General features: G+C 40.2%; 1 protein-coding gene and 1 long non-coding RNA gene across 3 annotated transcripts; both read right to left on the bottom strand.

The window, feature by feature from the left end:
• Positions 1 to 3,185: 3,185 nt before the first annotated feature.
• Positions 3,186 to 6,722, bottom strand: LOC120726509. The gene is made up of 3 exons (XR_005694332.1): positions 6,575 to 6,722; positions 5,130 to 5,252; positions 3,186 to 3,692 (listed from the first exon to the last, which is right to left on the bottom strand). It is a non-coding gene; the product is annotated as an uncharacterized LOC120726509 (long non-coding RNA).
• Positions 6,723 to 10,766: 4,044 nt separating this feature from the next.
• LOC120726501 (killer cell lectin-like receptor subfamily B member 1B allele B) lies at positions 10,767 to 16,514 on the bottom strand. Of its 2 annotated transcripts, XM_040020125.1 has the most exons (8): positions 16,312 to 16,514; positions 14,111 to 14,191; positions 12,542 to 12,655; positions 12,248 to 12,292; positions 11,722 to 11,778; positions 11,400 to 11,551; positions 11,168 to 11,289; positions 10,767 to 11,077 (listed from the first exon to the last, which is right to left on the bottom strand). In XM_040020125.1, the coding sequence occupies exons 1-8, from the start codon at positions 16,436 to 16,438 to the stop codon at positions 10,891 to 10,893; spliced, it is 885 nt and encodes a 294-aa protein (XP_039876059.1). In that variant the 5' UTR covers positions 16,439 to 16,514; the 3' UTR covers positions 10,767 to 10,890. The 2 variants fall into 2 exon arrangements, with proteins under 2 accessions (XP_039876059.1, XP_039876060.1); XM_040020126.1 differs by lacking the exon at positions 11,722 to 11,778 and having other exon boundaries at positions 16,312 to 16,507.
• Between the last annotated feature and the right edge of the window lie 8,664 nt (positions 16,515 to 25,178).

Here is a 25,178-nt window from a genome sequence, read left to right as displayed (position 1 = left end):
CGATGGAGAACACCCACTAACTGTGTGCCCTGATTTATATCATGCCTCAAACCACCAACTGAGCCAATTTTACACAGGTATCTGTACTGCTACCTAAGTAAAGAATGCCTGGTCTTTTGCCACCTCTGCATTTGCCAATGTTATGGGAATGTTCCCAACTAGTGGAGAGTGCAAAGGAACATTAGCAAAATAGCATGCTAACCCATTAATCTCTTTTAGTAGTACAGCCTTATGCTCCAGCTTAACACAACTAAAAGGAAGGGGGCACCATCTTGTGGCAGTGTTATGCAATTGTGCTTTAATTCACAAAGAGGCAGACAATTTCTTCTTCTATGGCATTATGAAAGTAATAGTGGGTCAATGTAGTGTCTGGCCTCAGTCTAACATAAAAAGAAGAAGAGAGAAAACTTTTCTTTTTTACAGACTGTGATCATGACCTCTTGTCAATTATACTGAAAGAGTTGAAGCCAGTGAAATAATAAACACAAATATGTTGCTAAACTGATGTATTTTAGTAAACATGTCATTTAATGTCCCCTCTCTGAACAGCAGCGTATACACCCACAGTAAATGAACAATGATGAGCCTGATTCCCTGAATGTGTACTTGATTTTGGTAGATGTTATGAGAGTGTTTTTCTTACTTACTAAATTATTCTGTCATCATCCACTTTAGTTATCTTCTCTGGGTTTTCAGGTCCTTTGGTGTTGCTGAAATGACAAGTTCATTCAACTTATCAGGCATGCTTTAGCTGCTCCTTGTGTACCTTGCTCCCCCCGAGTACTAATATCATCTCTCCTTGTTTTCCCAGTGTGGATCCCTCCTTTGGCCACAAGAAGTGGATCCCTGTTCATCATTACCTCACCTGCTGCTGCAAGAGCTACCGTAGTTGCTTTTCTTGGGGTGGCTGTGGCTCAGGAGGTAGAGCAGCTCACCTACTAATCAGAAGGCTGGTGGGTTGATCCCTGTCTACAAGGCAATTATATTTGAGCAAGATACTAATTCCAGTGCATCCATCAGAGTGTGAATGTTAGAAAGCACTTACATAGAAACAGTATGAAAAAGCCTGTGCCTCCCCTAGTCCGGAAAATCCCCATTTGTTCTCATTGCTGTTACCTGTAATCATTTTGTTAAATTATAATAACTTTAGAAACTAATCATGGTCAACATACAACGCATACACATCTAATGTGAATTGCAGAAGCATCAAGTGAGGATTGATTTCTTTTTTGTGGATTATTTTTTAAGTATATATGTTTTCCCCTTATTTTTAACAGGCTTTAGGTGCATAAATGTAAACAGTCATTGTGCAGCATAAAAGAGGAACTTAGTGGCCAAAATACAATTGTTCACTATCTATGGAGCATGACTTAGCTTTTTCTTTACTTTTCAAAATGTATCAGTGTTTGTGAACAATGACCTGTATCTACCTTTAGCATTGTTGGTGGCTTTCCAGATGTACACACACATTCAAGACAAGCTGGATGGTTGCTCTCATCTTTAGTCCAAAGGATGTGAGGTTCAAGTTTTCCAAAACTAACTTTAGATTTCAGTTTGTCTGATTATAGAACAGTTTTCCACTTTGCCTCAGTCAACTTTAAATGGGCTTTAACCCAAAGAAGATGGTGGTGTTTCTGGTTTCTGGGTTATGGTGCCATCATCATGGCATCATCTCTACATGACAGAGCTTTGACCTGCATTTGTGGATAGCACAGTTAGCTGCTTTTGCATACAGTGATTTCTGGAAGGGTTCCGGAGCTTATGCATGGATTTCATTGCAGAGTCATGCCTGTTTTAAAATTGGTGTCGCATGAGGGTCGGAAGATCACAGGCATTCAATATTGACTTTCAGGTTTCTCCCTTGTGGAAAGAGTTTGCTCAAGATTGTCTGAATCTTTTGATTTATGTACTGTAGATAAGATATTGAAAATCTTCTCAATTTTTCACTGAGGAACTCTGAAATTGTTCAATTTGTAGACGGGTCATTAATGTGACATGGCAATTTCACTGTCTTACCAGATAAAGTGGAGTTTATCAGTAAGTTCAGTAAGGAAGATCTGTAGTCACACATCAGTCTGCTTCCCACATGTTTGGTGGCTAATCTAGGCTTTGCATCACTTTCACTTTCCCACACTTGCTCACATCACAGGTCTAGTCCAATCATCTTTCTGCCTGCCTTCTTCAGGGCAGTCAGCCTCCACTTGGCATGCTTTAAATCTCACTGCTCATCCGTCACTCTCCCTTGCAGTCGCCTCCATGCAACCCACCTCCTCTCCCATGTTACTCAGGCTCCATCCAAACCTCCATCTTCATCGCCATCACTAGCGTCTAGACTGTGGGAAGTACTTCCCTAATTCTTATCACCACTGGGATTCAATTTTGCTGTCATGGCCCATCTGAATCTAATCACCAAATAGCTTAATTAATTTCTGTATATCAATAAATCACGCTCAGTTGCTTCTAATAATCTCTGCTTATTGAAATGTTAGTTAATATTGTCCTCATTTAAAATGCTGCAAATGGTTCAAAATTTATGTTTTACATGGACGTGTTAAAAAAATACTTTATTTTTTAAAAACTTTGTGCCAAATACTTGGCCCTGTGTGAAAAATTCAGCCTTTGTCTCGTCAGTTCATTTTGTCCAGTCTCTTATTGTCAACTTGTGAACTCTGACTTTAACTGAGACCAGACAGGCCGGGATTTCTTTAGATGTTGTTCTGGCTTCTTTTGTGAGCTCCTGCATGAGTCGTTGATGTCTTCTTGGAGTAATTTTGGTAAGTTGGCCCCTAATAGAAAGATTCCCCACTGCTTTCTTCATTTGTGTATAAAGAGTCTCACTGTGGTCACTGGAGTCCCAAAGCCGAAGAAGTGGCTTTGTAACCATTTCCAGACTGATAGATGTCAATGGCTTTAAGTGATTTCTTGATTCAACAGGTCTGACAGCAATCAGTAACCACATTATTTTCAAATATTGAAAACACATTGACAAGAAGTCAACACTGGAGGTGTTTATTTCCATCAAGCACAATAGTTTTTTCTGGATCAGTGTCATTCAAACTTTTCCAGGAAATAGTTTTTGCAAAAGCTTAAAAAAATAGAAAAACAAAACAAAATAAATGGTTGGAAACTGTTTCACAGAAAGCACGAGAACAGCGGCTCATAATAACAATGTGAATGAAGACAAAATATATAAGACACGAAATATTATTCAAGTATATATCTGGCATGTAACTGGTGACCTGTTGAGGGCGTACTCCTCCGCTCGCCTTCTGACACTTGGGACTACACCCCTCCCCCTCCTTCTCCCCCCACCAAAATTTAATTGATTAAGCAGGTAAAGCAATTAGAAGGATAGGTTTTCCATGTTATATTATTCAACACTTCTCTTTAAGTTTGTCCTTGTAGTTTCTTTTAAGAGTTGGTGACATCAGAGTTGAAAAGTGTCATTTCACTATCTTTACCCTGTACTTAGATTGTTTTGTACGCTGAACTTGATGTAAACCGAATACAAACTGTCTAGTTAAGTTATTTCTTTGAGGTATAGTGCACCATTTATCAAACCAACACTTCAGGCCAGGAGCGCCACCTTTTACCTCCGTCCTGTCACAGACTTCTCCATCAGGATTTTCCTCATACCAGTTGCTGGTATGAGGAACCAGTTGTCTGGTTCTTTGTTGTTCCAGTAAATCACCCTAAGAGATAAAAACAAGCAAACAATAATAGCTTCAGTAAAAACTGGTATTTTTAATTCTGGGAATAAAAAACTATTTTAATAACAGTGAAACTTATTTATTAGTGATGAGCTGTTCACCCACAACCATGCACCCTCTTTTGTAGTTAAGTGTTCTTTTCTAAACACTAATATAGACTTAAGTGTCACCTCAGCTGGTACAATCCAACTTTTATTATGCACAAGTATTGGTTAGCATTGCTGCCTCACAGCAATTTCAATTCCACCATTAGTACTTCACAGCACTAATGTACAGTAGTTTACAATTTCACAGATAGTGACAGAAGTTCATGTTGCAGATAGAGACCATTGTGCATTAATGCATTAATCAGAACAAATGAAAAACCCATCATGGTAGTATATCACTTTTATCCAGATCAGTAGATGTTTTAAGTGTGGAGACTGATTCATGCTGTTTTTATAATATACTGCAGGGGTGCAGGGGAAGGTAGGACTGAGTCCCCAGGAGGGGCAATTGCAAGCCTTGAATGAAAAGGTGTTTTTGTTTTTTTGCATTTTTATTTTTTAATTTCTTGCAATATGTATCATAATTGAGACAAATGATGCAAAATGGTTATGCCCACCCTGCACTTGGACTCAGTCACCTACACAGAATAACTGCATTAGCAACTTTCTGTCAAAAGAAATGTGCGCAGACACAATGAACAGGTTAAGAATGATTTAGCTATAAGCAGAATCAGTGACACAATCGAAATAACTCAGCACAGCTTAACACCATCAAATCCTTTAATTTCAAAAAGAGCCAGAGAGAGTGAAGCAGCAGCAGGTCTGTCTCCAAATGATGTGACTCAAACTGAGATCATGTAGCAGCAACCAAACGTTGTTCCAAGCGATCACTCATTCACCTGTAAGCTTATCAACACTAACACCAAATGACATTAAGCTTTATTGTATGTTGGCCCAGTGGTTCTTAACGGGTGTGCCATGAGGTAAGCAAGACATTTTGAGGAAGTAGGTGTTCTTCAGGGAGATGAAACAGCATTTTAAAATGCCACAATGACAGTGGCAGTTAAATAAAAAAAGAAAAATGTAGGGAGTCATATATATTGTGAATAACAGTTTTTTGTTGCTAGTTTTAATTAAACGTGAGCTGCAAACCAACACTCTTGCCATGTTTTCATGTCTTGTGTGTGTGTGAATTGTCTTGTGTATTGACTTTGATGTATCTTTCATGTCAGATGTGATTTTGTATTTCATGAGCGTGAAATCGTCTCTTCACAGACTTCCTGTGGCTGCAATAAAGTGCTGAAGTCAGAAGATGGCCAGTGCATTTGTGAGCTGACAGCACATATAAATTCTGTTTCTTTGGTAATTTAAAGCAGATCAGAAATGTTATTGATTTTAAATAAAGTTTATGAATAAAAGTGTTTAAACTCACAGAAGTAGAACGTCAAAAAGACAGCAGTTGCCAGGAGAACACAGACAACCACCACCGCCCCTATTTTTGTGGTGACCATTGACCCTCTGTTTACTTGTTCATGTTGAGGTTCAAAAACTTCGTCTGTTGAATATTTAGAGGAGACAGAGGGTGGAATAATTAAATAACACAAAATAGTGTAGCTGTGTACAGGTAAAAGGACTGTAATATTTATTAGTAATGATCTAGTATTTATGAGTTATAGCGTTTAAAGGTTGCAGGACCACAGCTGCAAAGAAACACTGACATGCTAAATAAGGGATAACTACATGTTGAATACATCACAAGCCCCAATCGTTCCTCTTTTTATCATTTTCTAAGCTACTTTAAACTTACAATTAAATGTCTGTCTTGGCATTTTCTCCTATCAATAAAGCTTAACAAAGTCTGAATGCTTGTATTTTGCAAATGTGCAAAGTAAATATCATCATCTAGACTTGCAGCATGATGATAGATTTTAAGATATGTGCAGATGATCCTGTTTTTATTCCAGAATAAACATATTATGTTCAAATCCGGTTGTTCAGTCTGACGTCACTAGCCGTGTCTGGGTCTAAACTCCGCTGCAGGTCCATATATCAAACGATCACTGTGGCATTACTGAGAGTTGAAGAACTGTCTAAAGTCTTTCATCTTTAATAAAATGATCAGCGTTCTGCTCTACCAGGTGTAACAATTGAGTTTAACATCCAGGCATCCATGAAAACGGAATTTATGACATTTAACGGAGTTAGAAGTTAGCAGGGAGTTAGCTCACTAGCTTCTATCTAAATACAATATAGCATGTCCTGACTGCGGGGTTTTGGAAACAAATTAAAACATACAGCTTTCTTATCACTTCCAGCATAAATGAAGACAGAAAACTAAACAGCAGTGACGTTTGTAGGGTTACTGAAGTTTGGCTAGCTGGTATATAATGATGTGCTATGTGACCGCTAGCGACATAGCTATGTTAGCATAATATAAACAAGCTAACTTTTTTTCCACTCGATAAAAGTTAACGTGAGTTTTCTCGGTGGTCAGAAACAAATGTAATCGCATGGCAGGATGCTGTAAAAGGACCAAACTTCAGCCAGGAGAACAACTGAGATAATCCATCCACAATACGAGGTTAGTCATTCATATACTGCTGCATGGGCTGGGCTGTAGTTACATCCTAAGGTTTTAAAAACTGAGCTTAAATAAATGATTAGCGGTAATAAAAGCCGAGGGAGGTCAACAGGGATCACTGACTGTTTTAGGAGCTTTTTGAGATCAAATAGAAGAAAATACAAAACATTAAACATGTTAACAACACAAAAGCCATATTAAACGCAGACTACTTTAGACCCGAAAGTAGGATTCGTCGCGTCATCACTGAACAACCGGATAGCTTTTATACAGAACAAAAGAAGAGTCGTCTTTACCTTCCCCTACATCGCTGTCTGAATGGCTCATCGTTTCAGGCTTAAAGATCCTGAGTTCAGCGTTAGTCCAGCTGTCTCTGAATAATAGAAGTACTTTAATAAAGATTTATGTTTTACTGAAGCTTTTGACAAAAGCAGAAAAACACAAGTATTTGGCGATATTTCTCCTGAAGCTATGTTTGCTCTTACCTCTCTTTAGAATGTTCAAAAGAAACACTGTACCTAATTTTCATGTTTCACAACTTTTTCATGAATCATGATAACAGGGAGGAGACTTTCACCACAGTCTACTTCCTCATATTTGAATAACACTTTTCACAAAATCCATTTTTATACATTTCATGGAAACTACTGTTCTTTTGTAAATTAATAAAAATAGCACAAGGACCACAGCCCTGCAGGCGCTGCAATCTTCTCCAGAGTTTGATTGCAGGACTCACAACCTTCATCTCTTTCCCCCTTCCTCTTTCCAGTTGTTCAGCACCAAGAGCTCAGACAAAAAACTGACATCACCAGGAATTAGGCATAGAGAGCTACTAAATGCAAAATATAACCTCACAGTGGATAAGGAACAAAAAGAAAAAGTAGCCTTCAAAATAAAACAGGAAAAACTCAGAAGACAAAAACCATATAATCATTTTCCAGAGAGGACTCTCTTTTAACTTGTGGATTTTACATTTTAATCAACTATACATGCATGCATGGTTGATAACCCACTATCTTCTTCAGGTCATCTACTACCTTTACTGGTCTTGTGGTCTCAGCGAAAGCTCAAGAGAGACAGAGTATTCTGAACTCTTGTCTTTCCTCTTTCACTACCAGCTGTCAATCTCACTCACACTGCATCCTGTAGTCATGAAGTCACAACTGCTCTCCAAAGTTTTCTTTTTACCATTACATTGTTGTCTGCGTATGACAACAATGAACTTGAGTGACATCCCATTTTCATCTGAAAGGTGTTTTATTGAGTTCAGGTCAAGACTCTGTCAGTCTTCCACACCAAACTCACTTATAAATGTCTATATGGACCTTGCTTTGTGCACTGGCAGCAGTCATGTTGGAACAGGAAGGGCCAGCCACAAACTCTTCCCACAAAGAGCACTAAAGCTCGTCCACAGAAGGACTGGTAGCTCCCCTTACGATAAGGGTTCAGATCGCGTGAACAGGTGTGGGATTAGAGCTCTGGGTAGCTCCCCAACTGGGTCTAGACTGGGTCTAGAGAGTACTTTAAATTCAGGGAATTTAAAATAGAAAGTAGCTCGTCCACAGAAGGACTGGTAGCTCCCCTTACGATAAGGGTTCAGATCGCGCGAACAGGTGTGAAATGTGTGTGTTTAGTTAGTTTGTTTGTTTGCTTGTTTTAATCAATTTTAAATCATGCTTTTTATTTGTTTTTGTTTCTAATGTCTCTGTAAAGCACTTTGAATCACCTTGTTGTTGAATTGTGCTATACAAATAAATTTGCCTTGCCTTGCCTTGCCTAAATTGTACAAAATATCTTGGTATGCTGAAGCGTTAAGAGTTCCTTTCACTAGAACTAAGGGCCCGGGCCCAGCTCCTGAAAAAACAATCCCATTAATGTACGAACTGTAGCTACATCCTCTGTCCTCTAGATGGAGCTTTAATAACTGAATCAAGACCATCTGCTGGATTAAAATTGGAGGCTTGAGGCAGAGATAAGGTGCAGACTAACCAGGCTTTTATTCACCAAGATTAACAGAAAGCAAAACATAAGAAAAACTAAAACAATACAGCACAGAGATGTAGCAGGACAGTTATCCAAAGTGTAAGTCACTTGTTTTCCAGCCATAGGACCTGAGCACCTTGCAGTCATTGTTTAAACCATGAACTTCTCTGTACACCAAAGTATTCAAGAGTCAAATGTAACGAAGAGAGAACAATGATCCCAGGCACAGCAGCAAATCTGCAAAACAATTCTGAAAAGGAAAATAGTCAACATGTTGCAATGGCCCAGTCAAACTCCACACTTCAGCTTGTGGTACTGTGGTGAGAGATTAATGAGCGGAGTGAGACTGATGGTCATACTGCTGCTTCTACTACTGCTAATATACTACTAATAATGAGGTTATTGCTTCTAAAGGTGATAATCTTTGCTGCTAATCTTCTAATCTGTTAATCTGGAACAGTATAGTTTGACATATTCAAGTCATCAGGACTTTTTTACTTCCAGTTTTGTTTTGTTATTTTCTGAATGAGTGTGAATCCCAGGCCCACATCACAGGTGTAGGTGTAAACAGAGGGAAGGTCTAATTGTAGGTGTCCTAGAATGGGTGAAAAGAGCAGATGAGTCTGGAGATCTTCAAAAGTAATCTTACACTCAGGTGTTAGCTTAAATTTGGCCGCATGTTTATGTTTTAGTGGATTCAACAGTTTGGAAAGTTGGGAGAAATTTGTGACAAGCTAGTAGCACAGGCAGTGTGGTAAATTTAGCCAAAATAAAGTAATTGAAATTTACTTAGTAGATATTCATCATGACAAAAGAGGATCTTTGTAAACCAGTTCGACCAGGAACTCGGACATTACATACAAATGGAAGATACTTCCAGGGATGAACAGCTGGGCTGATGTTTGGTGAAGAAGTTTGGGATCGAACCGAAAAAAAGACAGAATTAATAAATGTCAATTGCTGAGAGGCTGCCACGACCACTTGGGACAGCTTGACCTAATAGCACGGCGTTTCTTTTTGTTAATGTTAATTATAATAATGTAAGAATACAAACCTGTAAGTAATGTTTTATATTGCAGTCATTTCTCTCATCTTAGAAATAATATTAGTTTATTTTGAACTCAAAGATGAAATTCATGTCAATGTCGGTTTCCCTAATATTTAATCAATGAAAGTTAATTTGAGGCTTTACAGAGAAAAGATAAGTGAAGCTTTGCATCCCTCATCTAAAATATACAACTGCAGTTAGCTATAAGATATCGGGAATTTGACTTTCAAAACTTTAAATGCTGACATTTTTTGCTACTAAAGCAATACTGCGTGATACATGAATAGTATAAGTGTCAAGTTTTACATTGATAGTAAACATTTATCTGCTCTGGGTTTCATGGTCTGGAAACATTTACCACAAAAGTGTAATGGAAACATTTTGTTATCTGATCAAGTGACGTGAGAAAAAGTCAGTCCCTTCACTGCTGCTTTTAGTTTAGATAAAACTTTATTAATCCCTCGGGTGGGTTACTCCGGGAAATTCAGTTCAGTTCACTTTTCGCCTCATTATTAACACTTGACTGGTTCTATTCTTTCTTTAAATTTCACCAAGTATTCTTAAAACACTGAAGGTGGCCTCAAGTTTGCTGGTACTTAAATAAAACTTCCTAGTCTCACTGACAAAAAAAATAAAATAAAATAGTACAGAAAGCAAATTCATAGAATCAGTGGCTAATCCTCGTACATGTCTTAGGATTGTGGAGGAAGAGAAAATGCAAATTTCACAGTGAAAGGCCCAGGAAGGTTTGAGCCCAGAATGTTGTTGATGTGAGGCAACAGTGCTAAACACTGCACCACCATGCCAACTAAGTTTTATGCAGATAAAAATATTTTACTCCAGGATACATGTTTTTCTTCTATTCTGGGAAGTTTTGTTCAGACTGGTGGTTGTTTGATGATCAACACTCACGTCTCACTGAAGCTCTGTTTTTCTTCATCTTCGTGTTGATGAATTTAAAGGACTGAGAGTTCCTCGTGCTTAAATAGTTAAATTTTCCTTAAATTCACATCAATGAAACATTCTGTCATTTTAGGATATAGATAAGTTGTTGGTCAATAAGCTGATATCTTTTAGACATCTGGTATATTTAGCTTAGATTAAGAGCAGGGATCGTTTACTGAGAAAAGTATGACAGTGTTCACTGAAACCACACAGTAAATCATCTTCGTATGAACTGTTCTTGTGTGGAAACGTGTGAGAGTAACATCAACAAGATGAAAGTATTTATTACTCAAAAATACAGTACAACTAATATATATTATATGAGTTAGTTATATTATATTTATAAAGCATAAAGCTTGGATAAATGGTAACCAAACTCTTCCATTAAACTGAAGTTTTTGTATTTTTTTTATAAATTTCTTAACGAAAAAATGAGGCAAATTTTTCATTTCCACAGCAGCAACGCCGCCGTACACCACAAGAATACTGTTAATACAAACAAATCACCAAAATATGTTATTCAGATTTATTCAAGTATATTTTATTTTTTACTAAAAGCAAATCTAGAAGAGATATACAAATCCCAACTCCAACGTCTGTATTTTTACTGACACTCTTTTATAGACTGACTGAACTTTAGACAGTTGCACATTTACAATGTTCAGTCACTGTTTGTTTCTCACAAATACTTCTATGACGCGTTTTGCAGGACAAAAGCTTAGCTCCACCTTTTGCCTCCAGCCTTAAACAGCTTTGCTCATCAGGATTTGCCCCTTTTGTCCCATTCTTTAAGTCTTGATCTTTGTTTTTCCAAAAGGTCAAACTAAGAATTAAAACAAAACAGAAGATGTTCAGTAAAAAATGGTGACTTTCATTCTGGAAATGAATAAAAATATTTTCACAATAATTGAACCTTGTGTTCAGCGGTGAGCCGTCCCTCCAAACCCATGTGTTGTTTTTAGCTAAGTATATCAGTTCGATCCAGAACTTGTCATCAGAGTTATTGGTTCCTTTTACTTTACTCTCCAGGAATTCCTGAAAGAATTTGTATTCAAATTATTCTGAGATGTTTCTGTTATGAGATGATGAAACAGCAGGATGTGATAAAATACATGAGAACATTAATCTACAGCAGTGTGTTATACCTGCTCCTCCTTGCTGTTTATCTTAACCAGATCTCCTTTTTTAGCTCCACATTCATCTCTGCTCTCGTTCCGGGAGGTTTTAGCGATGGAGAAATAATAGCACTTTCCTTTGTGTTTCTCCCAGCCATCTTCACATTTATAACTCGGCTGATCTTTGAAGAGATTACAACAACAACTTCAGTCTGGCGGAAAACGTCATTGTTCATGTTTTGTCCTCTTTCTGTCACTCCAACAGTCAATGTTTCTTTAAGCATCATCAGAGGATAAAAGTAATAAAAAGAAAATATAAAAATATAAATGTAAAAAATACTTGAAAATTTACTTTTTGCATTAGGACATTGTGAACATGTAGGCTGCACCGTGCTCCATGGTTTTGGTTCTATTTTGGGGAAAAAAGGGGATCGGACTGTCATCCGTCTGATTTAAACTCGTCTTCGTGTGGTTTGGGAGCAGCAGGAGGCTTCTTCTGTCCTCCGTTTATATTCTAACTTCCTCTTTCTGTCAGTCTATCAATGTTTATTTAATCATCATCAGAGGGTACAAATATGTCAAAGACAAAATTCAAAACTTACTTTTCATTTCAGGAGACTGTGGACATGTGGACTATACTGTATTGTATAGCATCTTAGCACAATTGTTTTTAAAATTAATCTCTTGTTCATCAAGAATGTCTCTGTTTTTCAAATACTGAACAGAAATTAACCCTGTTTTGGCTGTTACTACAGCCAAAACAGGGTTTGGATATTCATGTAAGATCAGCTGTTGTGAACGTTGTAAATGAGAGTTTAGATGTCTGAAAAAATCCACCTTCGATCCAGCATTGCAGCTTTGGAGTTTCACATGCTTACCTTTCTGTTTGTTTCTTCCCTCTCTGTGATGTCCTTGCTTGAATGCTGATTTAAAAAAGTGTAAGACAAAAAACAAAGAAATCAGTCAACAGCAAACTAAAAGACATGTAGATTTTTGAATTCCTTAAGTTAAAAAAAGTATTTTATGACATGAGCCCTAAAAAGTTAAAACAAGTAAACACATCCACTTGAGAAATGTTAAACAGAAAGATTATTACTTTGCCCTCATTTTATTTTTTTTAGAACACTATCCTTGTACATATTATGAAAGAAAATTAAAATTGTAGCGCTCACAGGTAACACACAGAGCAATGACAGCAGCAGCCAGGAGAGCAATGACAACCAGCAGGACCACTCTCTCTGAGAGCAGCTTCGAATGTCGGCTCAGCTCTGCTTGTTGAGGAAGCTCTGAAGAGTTAGCAAAGACAGAGATGTCACAGATATGAGAGATAAACGTGTACAGATTGCTGTCACAACAACGTGAGTTTAGAATATACAAGGTGTGATCAAGAATTTCTGACTCAGAAGAGTCACAAATAAGATGCTTCTTACAGCTGGCAGTTTAGAAAATAAAACACAATAACCCAGGTAATTTTATGTAGCTGATATTAGATATAAAGACTGTAGTCCTTCATGTGGACTTTCATTAGATCTGCAGTTTACTGGTTCTCTAAGTACCACCCAGGAAGACATGAAATAGCCTTAGCTGAGAACTCCTCAACCAAACAACCTCAAACACAACACTTCACTTCCTGTGGTTTCCAGCATTGCTCCTACTTTAGCATCAGATTAAGAGTTATTGAGAAATGCTTAAAAGAACACAAGAAAACCTCTGAGTAAATGTTTGATTTTATGTTTTTAATATTTTTATGATCCACTTTGTGATTTTGATCCTGAAAGCTCCTGTATATTTATATTTTACCTTTACCTTTTGCTTGAAGTGAGATGAAACTCCTTTAAAGATACTTTCTCAGCTTCCTTTTTTCTGGCCTTTTCTGGCTTTATAAAATAGGCGAAGTGAAGAGTGACAGGAAAGTGGAGGGAGAGAGAGGGTAAGACATGTGGCAAGGCCTGTGATGAGCAGACGATTGGCAGCTCATTCCAGTGAGCTAAACCAGCACCCACTTAAATGAAAATTAGACACCAGTATATCTCGATGCTATATACATATATATACATATATATATATATATGTATGTTTATAGTTACATGTATATGATATCCATATCAATTTTATTTCCATCATTTTAACACTGAAAGTCTACGACACCACTGTAAGTTTGTTAGTGAACAAATGCACATCTTTTTTTCCTTTTACGGGAACGCTGTCCATTGAATAAAATTCTGTCCATGAAATTTCTCTTTAACTTAATAAGGATATTTATTACCTTCTATTACCTTATTATACTTTAGATTAAAAAAAACCCTTTCTGTTTTTTCAGTACTACTTTTAATGTTTGAAGCCGGTCACGGCAGATTGCTCCCTTCTTCTGGGTTCTTCCTTGTAGAGTCTTTATTGATTGTTAGGGCTGTTTTTGTGAAATGCTGCCATATAAATAAAACTAAATGGAATTTAACAGATCTATTTGGTGCACACATTAACTGTAAAAATGCTATATACAATAACATACAGCAAGATTTTTGGAGAGATTCAAATTAATTCATCCCCCCCCCCTTTTTTTTTCATTGATTCACTCTCATTTTTTCTTTCCAAAGTCAGCGCTCTGTGTGACTTAAGAACATGTTTTTATTTTTAAGTAAAAAATACAAATAGATTTATCTGATGGCTGTTTGTTTCCTGATCGATACTGAGTGCTGTTCAAAGTTCATCCTCCTGTTAAATAAAACCTCGTCTGTACCTACCAGGCACCTCTGTCGTGGACGGCTGAGTCCTTGAAATATTGACTTGAGAGAAAGTGGGATTACCCACTGGAGAAGCTCTTTCTACAACACAAAACATGAAACCAGACTCTTAGTTAGTTAGAAATTCTTGTCTGTTGATAAATTTTATTTTAAAAATTCCCTACAAGGTTGTACTTAAAAAATAAAACAAGAAAACCACAAGAAACTGCTATTTTGAGAGTTTTTTCCTGAGAAGAAAAAAGAGGAAGGGGGGGGGAAAGGAAGGAAGAGGAAGAAGAAGGGGGAAAAAGGGGAAAGAAGAAGGGAAGAGGAAAAAAAAAAGGAAAAAAAAGAGGGGAAGGAAAAAGAAGGGAGAGGAAGAGAAGGGGGGAAAAGGGAGAAAAGGGGAGGGGAAAGAAGAAAAAAAAGGGGGGGAGGGGGGGAAAAAAGGAAAAAAAAAAGAGGGGGGGGGGAGGGAGAAACAAGAAATTTGTTTACCCTATGGTGGAAATTTAGTGGTGCGACCCTAGGCCCGCCTTGGAGCCGAATAATATAAGACACTACATTTGATTTTACCCGCCGCCTTTCCCAAACCACTCAGACACGGCCACCAGCAATAGAGACAAGCAAAACAGCATCAACATAACCATTTGCAAAAGTAGATAAAGATCAAAGTGGAGTAAAATGTAAACAGCAGCATGAAACCGCTTAATGTGAATACAGCGATTGTGTAAACAGGTGATTTTGAGGTCTAGACTAGTTTAACCCAGCTCGAAGCCTGAGCTTCTCATATCAGGCGGACGGTCCTTCCACCGTCGAGGCTCAGAGAGAGGCCCTGTGCCCCAGTTGTTCTAACCGAGGGGAAGGGACAGGGAGAGGAGCCATAACGAATGGTTATCTGAACCGGGATCTAGATGTAGGAAGGGGATAGATGAGTATAGCCTTAATGTAATAGCCATTATCTTGAAGTTTAGTTGCGTATTTTGCAGCAGGAAGCCAGAAGCTGCTGCAGAGCATGGTTGATGTGGTGCACACCCACGCCACAAAATAATAAAGATGTCCCGGTGATCATCGATCAGTGTCAGGTTCCGGGGACACTTTTCGCTATTGGGAGATTGTGTTTTAACCTACTACCAAAAAGAAGAGAGTATTTGCAGGTAATATCGTCCTGGCCGTGACCCCATGTACGTAAATGAACCAGAACGAAAAGGCAAGTGACATGTGGGGACAATTACGGAGACGATTAATGGTTACAGGGGGCAAATTGAAATATGCAGACCTGTTAACGATTAATTTATTTGTGAGTTACAAGAGTACTATCTAGAGACTACACCAGAGAGAAAGTGCAAAAACTTTTCCACACATGTGCAGAAAACAACGACTGGCCGTTATTTATTGTGGAATTGAAAAGCTAATTTTTGTTTGGTGAAGTTAGGTGTCTGATATTTTTTAGTGCCATACCGCAGAAGGCTCTGATGTGTTAACTATATAGCGATTGATTTTAAGAGAAAAGTAGAAAGAACCATGAATTTTGGTTCGGCCTAAACAGAAATTGAGGGACTACATCTCATCAACAGCTGTTGAATATCTGGAACATTGAAAGAAAAGAAATCAAAACAGTTGATCATTAATGATCCAAAAGGTGAAGCCTTGCCTTGCCTATGTGGCTAAACAGGAAGTGTGCTCAAAGAGGATTCGACAGACAAGCTGCGAAATCAAATCAGAGTGTTAACCATTCAGTCATTTCGTATCTGGTACAATACAAATAAATTTTAACTGAGTTTGTGTTCCCCGTTGCTGGCTTGCGTTTAACAGTAGCCATCCCCAGGGACAGACCGACAAGGACCAGAACTCCCAGTAGGTTCCACGTATTATGTATGGGATGGAACGGACTGTAAAAAGAAAAAGAAGAAATAGATATACACAGAGGGCAAATTAGAAAAAGAACAACCAAAACACAATCCAATGAAGTTAATTCTTTGAGAAATTTACAATTGGAATTATTCTCATCTTCAAAGAACTGCTGTATCATTTCTAAAGAGGAAAATATAATTTGATTGATCTTCATTTGACTCATTTTGCCCCAGGAAGTATCTGACAACACGCACCTTGTACAGCAAATGGTAAAAACGTCCTTGGTGACAGATCCCTAGCTGGTTTTGCTCGCAGTGCAGATAGCTGTCCAATTATTACTCATTAGAAAGATGAATATACAGACTTACCATTGGTCTCCCTCTTTGCTTTTATAAACCTCACATTAGAATAAAGCACTTCTTCTTCAGGCATTTTAATGCTTTGTGCTACCATCAGTGAGACTGAAAGAGAAGTTACACAACACGCAGACAACATGAAAAACAACTTCCTGTAAAACGGAAGAAAGGGGAGGGCTTTACAAACCACAACTCCACAATATCTGACATTTTTAATCTCATGTCATTTTCAAAAGAAACGTTTCACATCCATTTTTTGCGTGGATAAAATAAATAAATAATAAATATATAAAAAACGAAGAGGTAATTGAGATGACCAGACCGAATAACTGTTCGTAAGCACAAAGAAGTTGTAAATAATTCTCTTCATCTGTAATGAATCAATCAGTGTGCAATGCTTTCCTTTAAAAGTTAAGATCTTAAAATGTCGAAATGTCTTTTGTTATGACCTAAGATAATCTGTTGCCTCGAAGGTGTGTGTGTGTTGGTGGAGCTGCTGATTGGTTTGTAAAGGTTCCTGTGGCTGGATTGGATAATTGAATGGACCTGAGCATCTTAAACTCCAGCTGACAGCCACCTCTGTCCACTCCTTGTTGTGTCTACAAAGAACAAAGAACCAAGCAGTTGCAAGTAGCACCAAGTAGTTGTATGAGAAGCCTGAACAGAAGTCCATTAGGGAATTTTGTGAGCTAAGTTGTGTTTCTGATATGCTGATAGTTAAGAGTGCTTTGTAGAGAAATGTAAATACTTATCCACTGCATATATTGAGCTCTGCAGCAGTAGCAGGAGGGAGACGAGTGTTTGTGTTGAAATCCATTTTGGTTATTGGTTAGAAACATTGGTTCAATAATTGTTTTTTGTTTTCCTTTTATTGTCGCTTAGAGAACAGTAGGGATCACTGGATACTTTTATTTGTTGACATGGCACTGCTAACCTCCAAAGCAGATAAACTGCTGCTTAGCATCTTCAGACTTTTTTTTTCTGATTGTAAACAGCCTTGAAAGTTAAATGTTGCTACCAGGGGCGTCATAGTGGAAGCAAAAGTGATGCTCAGATAAAGACACCCAAGGAGCCAAAGGAAGGAGGCAGCCGCAGGTCTCTCTCTTAAGGATGTAACACAAGATGAGCTCATACAGTGGCAATTAAACGTTATTAAAACAGCAAATATATTTTATCGGTGTGGTTGGTTTTAAGGCTGATTTAAAAAAAAATTGCGTTCTTTTCTAAACAGAGGAGAGTTCAGCTTTTTTCATTATATATATAACACAGAAAACGAAGACGTCATTTATTCATTGTTTTGAAAATAGCGCAGTTTCAAGTAAAACTGTGTGTCGGAAACATTAATAGATCAGTTCGCCCGCTTGTTTGAAATATTATGAGTAAGCCACAGGACCACAGGCAATAATCTGGGAGTGGGCAAAAAGACGTGATAGAGGCGGATAGAAGTGAAGAGAGCGTGGAAACTAAAGGTTTTCTACCACAGAGAAGAGCTTTTGCGTAAGTGGTGAAAATGGTTTTCGGGCCTTTTTCAAACATTAAAGGAAAGAGAGAATCGGGCCATGACGTCAGAAACTCTGACAGCCCGTTCTTTGTGGGCGTTACCTATTTTCAATGAGCCAATATGGAACGTTGTTGTGGGCGGGGCCTGGTTCAAAGATGAAAGGCAAGAGAACCAGGCCGTGACGTCACAGTCAACTCAAGTCTATAAATTGCAGGTGAAACCCACACTGGACCAGCACGTTTCTTACTTACAGTCACGAGCGATTCACTGGATGAGATTTTGTTTGGCTACCCTCAGTCATATTTGAATGTTTGATTCATTGTAACATCGTAGCTTAAATGTCAAAAACGAGCGACCAACAAGCAAAACCAGAATTAGTGTGCACTCTGCCAGAGAGTACACTGGGCGACCTGGATGTCGAGGAGGAGAAAATTTAAACGTCCTGGACGAGCAGAAAGTGGTGAAGGACACGAAAGAAATGCGGAAACAAAGTGGACGAGCAGACAGAACCATTAGCCGAGGCTAAGACAGAGAAAAAAGCACGGCAACCCCAGATTCCTCCTCAAAGTTTGTGTGTCAACAAAGCTGTTCAGTTGATGGTTTCAAACGCCACAGAAAAAGCTGAAATGAACCAGTGAAAATGCACTCGAAGAACGACCAAACTGGCAAAGAAAGAGTGTGAAGAGGCCAAAAAAGCAGTGAATGAAGCACAGGCAGCACTGTCAGAGGAGAAGAGCCAATGGTGTGAGGACGCAAAGAGACAAACTGAACAGGAAAAAACAAGTGTTAGAAGAGTGCAGTTTGTATTCAAAGGATTGAGACCAATCGGGACTTCAGCTTCAGCTTTGGAAAACGACACATGAAGCTGCCAGAAAAAGGTTGCGCGTTCAACTGGGTTATTCAGTTGGTGGTTTTAACTGCGGCCAAAGAAAAAGTCTCCTCCAAATACAAGATCTTCACAGAGCGCCTCACTCCTGACTGCATCAGCCATCGTCTGATTGAGAAAATCTGCCGCCTAAACTTGAGGAGAAACACTTGAATTTATCCCACGACAGCATTTTTAATGTGGGCAAGGCCATTCTCTAAGGATCTTTGCAAAACGCACAACTGCAAAGAAAACCTTTTGATTTTTAAATCTGAGGGAACAGCTCTGACCAATATTACCGTCTCAATCTTCACAAAAACACCTCTGGCATTACCAGCAAGAGTACTCAGCGTCTCTAAAGACAGGCAAGAACGTACAAGGAAGTTGTAAAAAATGTGACCAAAGTCTGGTTAATGCCACCGCCCATGGGAGCGACGGCAGCTGACAATGACCTACTCCGAGCCGTAGCTCACGAGTTTATTGTAGAGATGCTTTTACAGGGATCTGCGGCTGCAAAATTTTGTCAAACCCCCCAACCACACAACTACCACCCGACCCCCAACCGCCCCCCACCGCCACCCCCCCCAAACCTCCCCCCCCCCCCCACCGCCACCCACACCCGAAGCACCACCCCCACCCCACCCCACCCCCCCCACCCACCCCCCCCCCCCCCACACCCTCAACCCACCCACCCCCACCCCACCCCCCCCCAACCTCCCCCCCCCCACCCCCCCCCCCACCTCCCCCCCCCGAGCACAAGACCCCCTCTACCCCCACAACGCAGACCCCCCCCACCCCACGCCGTATCCATGAACACCCACCCCGTCCCCCAGCAGACGACCAAACGGAAACCACAAACCACAAACAAAACAAAACCCCCCGCTCACCCGCCCTCCCCCCCCAACACCCACCACCCTACCCCCCCCCCAAACCCCCACCCCTATGTCCACTAGCTCTCCCACCACCTCCCCCACGCCCCCGCACAGCCCCCCTCCTCCTCCCACCGCCCACTCACACCCCCACCACCCCCCCCCCCACCCCCTCCCCCCACACCCTCAACCATACGAACCGCCCCCGACCACCCCGCCCCCAGCACCCCAACCCCCGCCCCCCCCCCCCCCCGACCCCCCCGCCCCGTCCACCCCCCTCTCCCCCCCATTCCCCACACCTTCCCCTTTCCCACCTTTTCCCACCATGTCACCACCCACACCCAAAAAAACCACAACCCCCCCTCAACCTTAACTTTACAACACAACTCTACCCCCCCACACAATACAACAACCCTACACCCCACCCCAACCCACACACACCCCCACCCCACCCAAACAAACCCTCGCCCCCTCCACGCATCCCCACCCCCCCCCCCAACCCACCCCAACCTCCCATCACAACCCCCCCCCCCCCCCACCCGCCCTTCTCCCCTCCTCCCTCCTCAACCCATCCTCCCTCCCACACACTCACCCCCCATACCCCCCCCCTGATACCACACACCCCCACCACCCACACTGTTCCAGTCTGAATGTCACATCCTTCCATCCCGATCGACCCTGTTAAAATGCCCACCAACCCTCATTCACCAACAATACCGTTGATGTTTTTTTGTTTTTTACAAAATAAAACAAACACCCCCCCCCACCCCACAACTTACAAAATTCCTTGGAGAACATTGGACGAACTCGCCCTGACCATATCACATAACTCCATGCCAGGTGGGATTTCCTCCAATACTCTTAATTTGGTTCAGAAACCCAGTAATGGATTAATGAAGCCCAATCGTCCGGCAGCTTAACAACCCCAATCCACGCAAAATTGAGGAGCCACCAAAACTCATCTTTAGGGCTTTCTCATGTTGCACGCCATCTAAAATCGACCCACACACGTGCCTTGAATATTCCTTTCACTTGGGCTTTCTATTTAATTTTGAAAACCAGAGTGTGTTAAAAAATCACTACTCTTCTTCTCCCAACTTCCTTCCCTCATCAAACGGCCGAGGGCCAGATGGCCACCCCATCCAGATGCCTGGGTCTGCCGGAGCCGTTTTCTCTTTTTTAAAGTGAGGTGTTTTTCCTTCCCACTGTCGCCAAAGCGCTGGGCTGGGGTTTCCCACAGAGGAGCAGTTCAGGTGTAGAGTGTCTCCTTCTGTGATTGTGATCACATCTGGATTTGGTGGCTCATTGAGCTCAGGCCCATCTGTGTGATTAGAAGAAGAAACAGAACACAATATTAGCAAAATCAAACCCTTTTTAATTTAAAAGAGGAATGTTCACTGATGCACACATGAATTGTTTTGACAGTCAGACAATTCCTTTAATCTCTGCTGAACGTGTACAATTAGCCTCTGAGGCTTTCTGGAGTTATTACTAAATGTTCTCATTTAATGTTATCCCCTCTAGGTCATATGATGCACATATAAGTATGGTGGTTTCTGGATCCAGATGTGAGTCAGAGTAGCGAGTTAACAGTTGTGTCTGACATCAGACTCCTTTGTTTGGATAAGTTACCTGATTAAATGTGTTCATGTCACCGGCTCACATCAGTGATCAAACTGTGCTGTTGATTGTGATGATTTGAGAATCATGTTCATCTTAAATATGTTACTGAGGGGGTCTTAAATTAATAACAAAAACATAATAAAGGTCAAAGGCAATATGACTATCACATAAAGACTGAGCATGCCCCTTGTGTCCACACTGAAGTGGAAGCACATATTCATGGAGAGTGAAAAGTATCAAATTACTGTCTCTAGTACACTATACTATACTTCACTTTCACCGTATGCTAGTATACTTAATACTTATTTTTCAGTGGGTAATATTTTACCATTTATTCCACTTCATTATATTTAACTGCTGCAGTTACCTTGCAGGGTGTTGCTCTTTATACAAAACATAATGTACAGTATACACCAAAAAACTACCAAAAGTTTGTACACATAATCTCGTTTAATGTTTTTTCTTTATTTTCTACTTTCATTATTGTAGATACTTACTGAAGACATCAAATATATGAAGCAAGATATATGGAATTATGTAGCAAAGAAATAAATGATAAATAACTCTAAAAATAATGTCTTATATTTTAGATTCCTCAAAGTAGCCACCCTTTGCTTTGTTAACAGCGTTACAAACCCTTGGTCTCTCTCAATGAGCTTCATGATGCTCACCTGCTTTTACTTCACAGGTGTGACTTGTCATTTTTCATTTGTGGAATTTCTTGTCTTCTTAATTATTGTTGGGACCATCAGTTGTGTTGTGCAGAAGGTTGGTACCCAGCTGACAGCCCTATTTGACAACTGTTAGAATTCATATTAGGGGAAGAACCAATGAGCTAAGTAAAGAGAAATGACAGTTCATCATTACTTTAAGAACTGAAGGTCAGTCAGTCAGAATATTGCTAAAACATCAAGCACTACGAGGAAACTGGCTCACATGAGGACCACCCCAGGGAAGCAAGACCGAGAGTCACCTCTGCTTCTGAGGATAAATTCACCCGAGTCACCAGCCTCAGAATCGCAAGTGAACAGCACCTCTGATCAGAGCCCAGATAAATGCCACACAGAGTTCCAGTAGCAGACACATCTCCACATCAACTGTTCAGAGGAGACTGCGTGAATCAGGCCTTTATGGTCAAACAGCTGCTAAAAACCACGACTAAGGAAAGGCAACAATCAGAAGAGATTTGTTTGGGCCAAGAAACATAAGGATTGGACATTAAACCAGCGGAAATCTGTGCTTTGGTCTGATGAGTCCAAATCTGAGATCTTTGTTTCCACCTGCCGCGTCTTTGTGCAAAGCAGAAAAGGTGAACGGATGGTCTCTACATGTATAGTTCCCACTGTGAATCATGGAGGAGGTGGTGATGGTGTGGGGGTGCTCTCCTGGTGACACTGTTGGGGATTTATTCAAAATTGAAGGCACACTAAACCAACATGCCATCCTATCCAGTTTGCATTTAGTTGGACCATCATTTATTTTTCAACAGGACAATGACCCCAAACACGCCTCCAGGCTGTGAGAGGCCTATTTGACCAAGAAGGAGAGTGATGGAGTGCACAGTCGTCTGACCGAAACCCAGTCGAGATTGTTTGGGATGAGATGGACCACAGAGCGAAGACAAAAAGACCAACAAGTGCTCAGCACCTCTGGGAACTCCTTCAAGACTGTTGCAAAAACATTTCAGGTGACGACCTCATGAAGCTCATTGAGAGAATGCCAAAGTGCGCAAAGTAGTAATCAAAGGAACAGGTGGCTATTTTGAAGAATCTATAATATAAAACATGTTTTGAGTTATTTCACACTTTTTTGTTTATTACATAATTCTATACGTGTTCATAGTTTTGATGCCTTCAGAAGAATCTACAATGTAAATGTTCATGAAAATAAAGGAACGCCATTAAATCAGAAGGTGTGTCCAAACTTTTGACTGGTAGTGTACAGTGGGTATGGAAAGTATTCAGACCCACTTAAATTGTTCATTCTTTGCCTCTCCTCAGTGCGAGACACATGAATGCCCTCATGGAGTTTGCTAAAAAAACAAACAAAAAAACACCTGAAGGACTCCAAGATGGTGAGAAATAAGATTCTCTGGTCTGAAGAGACCAAGAGAACTTTTTGGCCTTAATTCTAAGTGGTATGTGTGGAGAAAACCAGGCAATGCTCACCACCTGCCCAGTACAGTCCCAACAGTGAAGCATGTTGGTGGCAGCATCATGCTGTGGGTGTGTTTTTCAGCTGCAGGACGACTGGTTTGCAAGTGAGGGAAAGATGAATGCGGCCAAGTACAGGGATGAAAACCTTCTCCCAAGGCTCTGGACCTCAGACTGGGCCGAAGGTTCACCTTCCAACAAGACAATGACCCTAAGCACACAGCTAAGATAACAAAGGAGTGACTTCACACCAGCGCTGTGACTGTTCTTTGAATGGCCGAGCCAGAGCCCTAACTAAACCCAACATAAAATGGCTGTCCACCAACGTTTATATCCAACCTGACAGAATCAGAGAGCATCTGCAAGGAGGAATAGCGGAGGATCCCCAAATCCAGGTGTGAAAAACTTGTTGCATCTTTCCCAAAATACTTCCACTAAATACTGAGTAAAAGGTCTGAATACTTAGGACCATGTGATATTTCAGTTTTTCTTTTTTTAATAAATCTGCAAAAATGTCAACAATTTCTGTGTTTTTTCTGTCAGTATGGGGTGCTGTGTGTACATTAATGAGGAAAAATGAACTTAAATGATTTTAGCAAATGGCTTCAATATAACCATGAGTGAAAAATTTAAGGGGGCCTGAATACTTTCCGTACCCACTGTATATTAGATATATATTGATATTAAAAGATCAGAGTCTCACTGGTCAGAGATGTGTCTTCAGTCTGAGACTTAGGATAGAAATTGTATTCTCGTCATAATCCAATGGAAAATTGAACAAATGGGGAAAATGATTTGAGGCACGGAAACCTCTTACATTACATAAAGAGCCATGAAATTACACATGTAAATGTAAATCTGTTTTTCCCCCCTCAGACTCACAGTGAACTATAGCACGGAGCTTTTCTGATGTCACCACTGGAGGGCGCTGTGGTCCAGCTGGTCCCAGCTCCAGCTTGGCTTCGCACCAGTACTGGGCTCCATCATCTTCTCTACTGGGGGTGATGTTCAGAGTGAAGGTCTCATTCACTGGTTTCTTTCTGTTCACTGTCGGACCTGTAGGTGACCCAGTGCTGTGTTTCCTCTGTAGAAGGTCACAGTGAGGCTTTGAACAGAGCTACGTTCTGTACGCTACACTGCAGGGTGTACTGCTGATTCTCAAACATCATCTCAGTGTGGTTTACAAAGCTGATGGAGACACTTTCTGGAGGCTCTGAGAAGACAAGGAAAGAAGAGTAACACAGGTAGATGTCAGTCAGTAACCGCTGAGAGTATGAATCCATCTAACTGTGTATTTAGACAAAAAGATTAAATTTAGATCACAGATGATGTAAAATCCACTAAAAAGTCTCATTTTCTAAAGTAAGCATACTTACGATAAAGAGTTGGATTCAGAATGCTAGTACACTGAGCACCAGCATCATTGTTATAATAGCAGTGTAGAGATATGCCCCAGTCAGTCAGTCTGTCAACCGTCCAGAACATCGTGGTTCCATTTTGTGAAACTTTTCCCACAGGGTACTCTAAACCTGAAACATCTACACTGCAGTCCTTCTGACATACAACACATGTAACACTGGCTGGGTCACCGTACTTCACTACCAGTGCAGATGGAGTGAACACAGGATACTCTGTGCAGCTAGGATCTGTAAGAAAAAACATTACATGCAATTATTTGCAAGAAAAATATTTACCATCCATCCTGCTCACCTCAGTTGCTTTCAATATATAAGTGTAGCAGGTCCAATCTGAGCCCGTCACAAATGACTGAAGCCTGCACCCTGTCTGAGGATGAGCTTTTTCATGTACAGGAGATCATGATGGTGTCCATGAAGCAGGTGGGAGAAATTCCCATGAAAGTGAAAAGT

Source organism: Simochromis diagramma, unplaced genomic scaffold (assembly GCF_900408965.1).
Source record: "Simochromis diagramma unplaced genomic scaffold, fSimDia1.1 OVJJ01000753.1, whole genome shotgun sequence".
In the NCBI taxonomy this organism is placed as follows: domain Eukaryota; kingdom Metazoa; phylum Chordata; class Actinopteri; order Cichliformes; family Cichlidae; genus Simochromis; species Simochromis diagramma.
This window is presented reverse-complemented; position numbering and strand designations above follow the sequence as displayed.